We start from the raw sequence: 3,341 nt of genomic DNA, 5'->3' as shown, positions 1-3,341 counted from the left end.
AACGGCACAATCCCAACTCACCGCAACCTCCGCCTCTTGGGTTCAAGCAATTCTCCTGCCTCAGCCTCCCGAGTAGCTGGGACTACAGGTGCGCGCGCCAGCATGCCTGGCTAATTTTTTTTGTATTTTTAGTAGAGACGGGGTTTCACCATGTTGGCCAGGTTGGTCTCCATCTCCTGACCTCGTGATCCGCCCGCCCCGGCCTCCCAAAGTGCTGGGATTACACGCGTGAGCTACCGTGCCCGGCCTAGAGCAGTTATTTTTAAAAGATGGTCTTGAAACATTCAGCGCCAAGTGGCCGGGATTTCCGACGGAAGTCAGCGCTTGTGCCCCCACCCCCTTGCCCCGCAACTCTGTCCCCCGCCGCTCCTCCCCCCACCGACAGAGCGCGCTCCTCCCTAACGGTCGCCACTGCCCACTTCCACTGCCCACTTCCGGTTTCATCGCACACCCGCCTTTCACTATCCGCCATTCTTGTCACCTCAGCTGCTGCCCTCGCTACCGCACCGACTTCGCCCGTGTGCTCGCCTGCACTTGCGCTGCCCGCCATGGCCACCGCCCAGCCGTCGCAGGTGCACCAGAAGTACGACACCAACTGCGACGCCGCCATCAACAGCCACATCAGGCTGGAGCTCTACACCTCCTACCTGTACCTGTCTATGGCCTTCTACTTCAACCGGGACGACGTGGCCCTGGAGAACTTCTTCCGCTACTTCCTGCGCCTGTCGGACGACAAAACGGAGCATGCCCAGAAGCTGATGAGGCTGCAGAACCTGCGCGGTGGCCGCCTCTGCCTTCAGGATATCAGGGAGCCAGAGTGCCAAGGCTGGGAGAGCGGGCTCGTGGCCATGGAGTCCGCCTTCCACCTGGAGAAGAACGTCAACCAGAGCCTGCTGGATCTGTACCAGCTGGCCGTGGAGAAGGGCGACCCCCAGCTGTGCCACTTCCTGGAGAGCCACTACCTGCATGAGCAAGTCAAGACCATCAAAGAGCTGGGTGGCTACGTGAGCAACCTGCGCAAGATTTGTTCCCCGGAAGCCGGCCTGGCTGAGTACCTGTTCGACAAGCTCACCCTGGGCGGCCGCGTCAAAGAGACTTGAGCCCAGATGGGCCCCACAGCCACGGGGTCCCTTCCCTGGGTCAGGCCACTAGGCGGGGCGTGTATGTTGCCCTTTCAGAAAGTTCTCTTCAGTTTTATCTTTCAGTTTTACCATTGTTAGCAAAAAAGTTATCTGGTTCTCAAAGCAATAAAGGTGTCCATTTGATACACCTGCAACTCTCACCTTTTAGGAATCAGGGCAAATCCCCATGCAGGTTTAAAGTAGGTATCCAGCAGTCTCTCCACACACCCCTGCCCCATCTGCATGCAGCTCAGGATTTGCAGGGGTGGAGCGGAATGGTATTTTATGGGCCCCTGGAAAACACATTAGTCTTCCCTTTGTAAACTACCAGGGTATGTGGGGTGGGATGGGGTGGGGTGGTCACTCTTGGGCCCTGGTGGCTGTGGGTGCATGGGCACGGTAAAGTGTAAAACGTGGTCTAGAATTCATCATAGTGGTTGCCTCTGGGGAAGAAGTGAAGGAAATGGGATTGGGCAAGGATTAAAATAAACAAAGGGTCTTCAACTTTACATGAAAACTTGTAGTTTATTAAAATATGCCAATGTTAATGTTTGTGGATTCTGAGTAGCAAGTGGGGGCTCTGGGTGACAGCACAGCAGGGTACCTCTTTGGCAAGCTCACTCTGGGTGACAGTTGTAGTGGGAGCCTTAAGCTGGCTTCCCCATAGCCAAGGGGCTGACAAACTAAAATGGCACTTTGCAAGTCCAAGTCCTTTTATTTACATTGTTGTACTTTGTTTTTACAAGAATCTCAGGAAGAAGGAAGGACAAGTATCATGACTTTATTAGTGACAAAAAGGGTAGCCATACAGGCAAGAAGTTGTGGAATCTGGACATGAACCTCGATCTTCTGATGCCATGTTCCTTTTTCTTTCTGTTACCCTGCAAGTATATCAACGGGTTAAACAAGATTATGTGGGTAGACTGGGAATCTAGCCAAATAACCAGCCCTGGAAGGGAGGGAAATCCCCCAACACTCTTAAAGACAGCCCTGATCACTGGAGTCTCTCTCCTAATTACAGGTGTGCCTTCCAGCCTAGGGTGGGGACAGCTTCTAAACCTCAGCCAAAATCCTTCTCTTATAAAAGAAGCCTTCAGAATAAGTAACAGACTATATGAGGTAGTAGGGCACCTCACAGGAAGGCAGCCAACACCTGTACACTTGAACCCCTCTGTTCAGGTACTCTCCCTGAAACAGACAGTCACACTGTTGCCTGAGTTGGCACTGAATACCTAAGAAGGCCTTAGGGCTGGAAATCCCCAGAGTGCACCATCCATCCACCACATGTCTTCACTGTCAGTGGCTTCTCTTCAAGCACAGCAGGTAAATGGGGTGGCTACAAAACACACATGCTCTATCTGCAAATCTAGCTCATCTCAAAGCCTGGACAGAGAAGCCCTGTACGTTTACCATGCACAGTGTACTGTAATCTATACATTCCCTGTTGTGGTCTCTTTACTGAGATCTACAGCTGACGTCAGACTTGTTCCATCTTGGCCACGAGGCCCCCTCTTTATTCCATTTTTCCCTTTCCTGTGATTCAGAGACACCCCAGGATAATGCAGAGAAGTCTACTTAGAACTACATCCTTTTATTTTACCCGGAAAAGCAGGATTTCCTCACCTGCAAGACTCAAAGAGGATTGTGATTACACTCCAGCGCCTATCACATGCCACTACTTGTAGTGTCACATTTCACAGCTTTTCTTTCAGAATCCCTGGCTGGGAAGTCTAGGTAAAGCGGCAGCTCAATTGTTTCTATTCTTGTTCCACTGCAACAAAAACATGAATGTCCTAAATCCCCTCCTTTTGGTTCAGTTTTAGGGTCCACAAACAGCCTTTTGAATATGTGGGGCAACTGTGGGAAAAACATGAGAAACATTTAGACCAAGCTGGCCCCACTGGCACTTTTCAATGTCTTGACCTTATCCATTGCTGCAAGTCTCCTCATTTTCCCACCCTCCCTTGCCACATTCCTCTCAAAAGGAGTGAGCAAACTTCTTACAGGTGGGCCACATTCCCACATACACACAGCCGTCCCAATTCTTTGAGAGCCTGACTTTCAATACTTGAGAGTGAGTTGTGCCTCAGTCTTCCAGCCCTGAAAAATACCACCCTGAGACATACAACTGGATGCTTGTCAGTCATTCGTTGTGCTCTATTGCTTGGGGGAATGATGTCCGAAACAGTGGCTGTTGCTATGGGTACCAAAGTCTCAGGC

The 3,341-nt window shown here is 51.3% G+C and overlaps 1 protein-coding gene across 1 annotated transcript; it reads left to right on the top strand.

The window, feature by feature from the left end:
- The first annotated feature begins 450 nt into the window (after positions 1–450).
- On the top strand, positions 451–1,269 carry FTHL17 (ferritin heavy chain like 17). Its single transcript, XM_528923.6, has one exon. The coding sequence runs from the start codon at positions 549–551 to the stop codon at positions 1,098–1,100; it is 552 nt and encodes a 183-aa protein (XP_528923.2). The 5' UTR covers positions 451–548; the 3' UTR covers positions 1,101–1,269.
- The last annotated feature ends 2,072 nt before the right edge of the window (positions 1,270–3,341 follow it).

This window comes from Pan troglodytes, chromosome X, assembly GCF_028858775.2.
Source record: "Pan troglodytes isolate AG18354 chromosome X, NHGRI_mPanTro3-v2.0_pri, whole genome shotgun sequence".
NCBI classification, from domain to species: domain Eukaryota; kingdom Metazoa; phylum Chordata; class Mammalia; order Primates; family Hominidae; genus Pan; species Pan troglodytes.
This window is presented reverse-complemented; position numbering and strand designations above follow the sequence as displayed.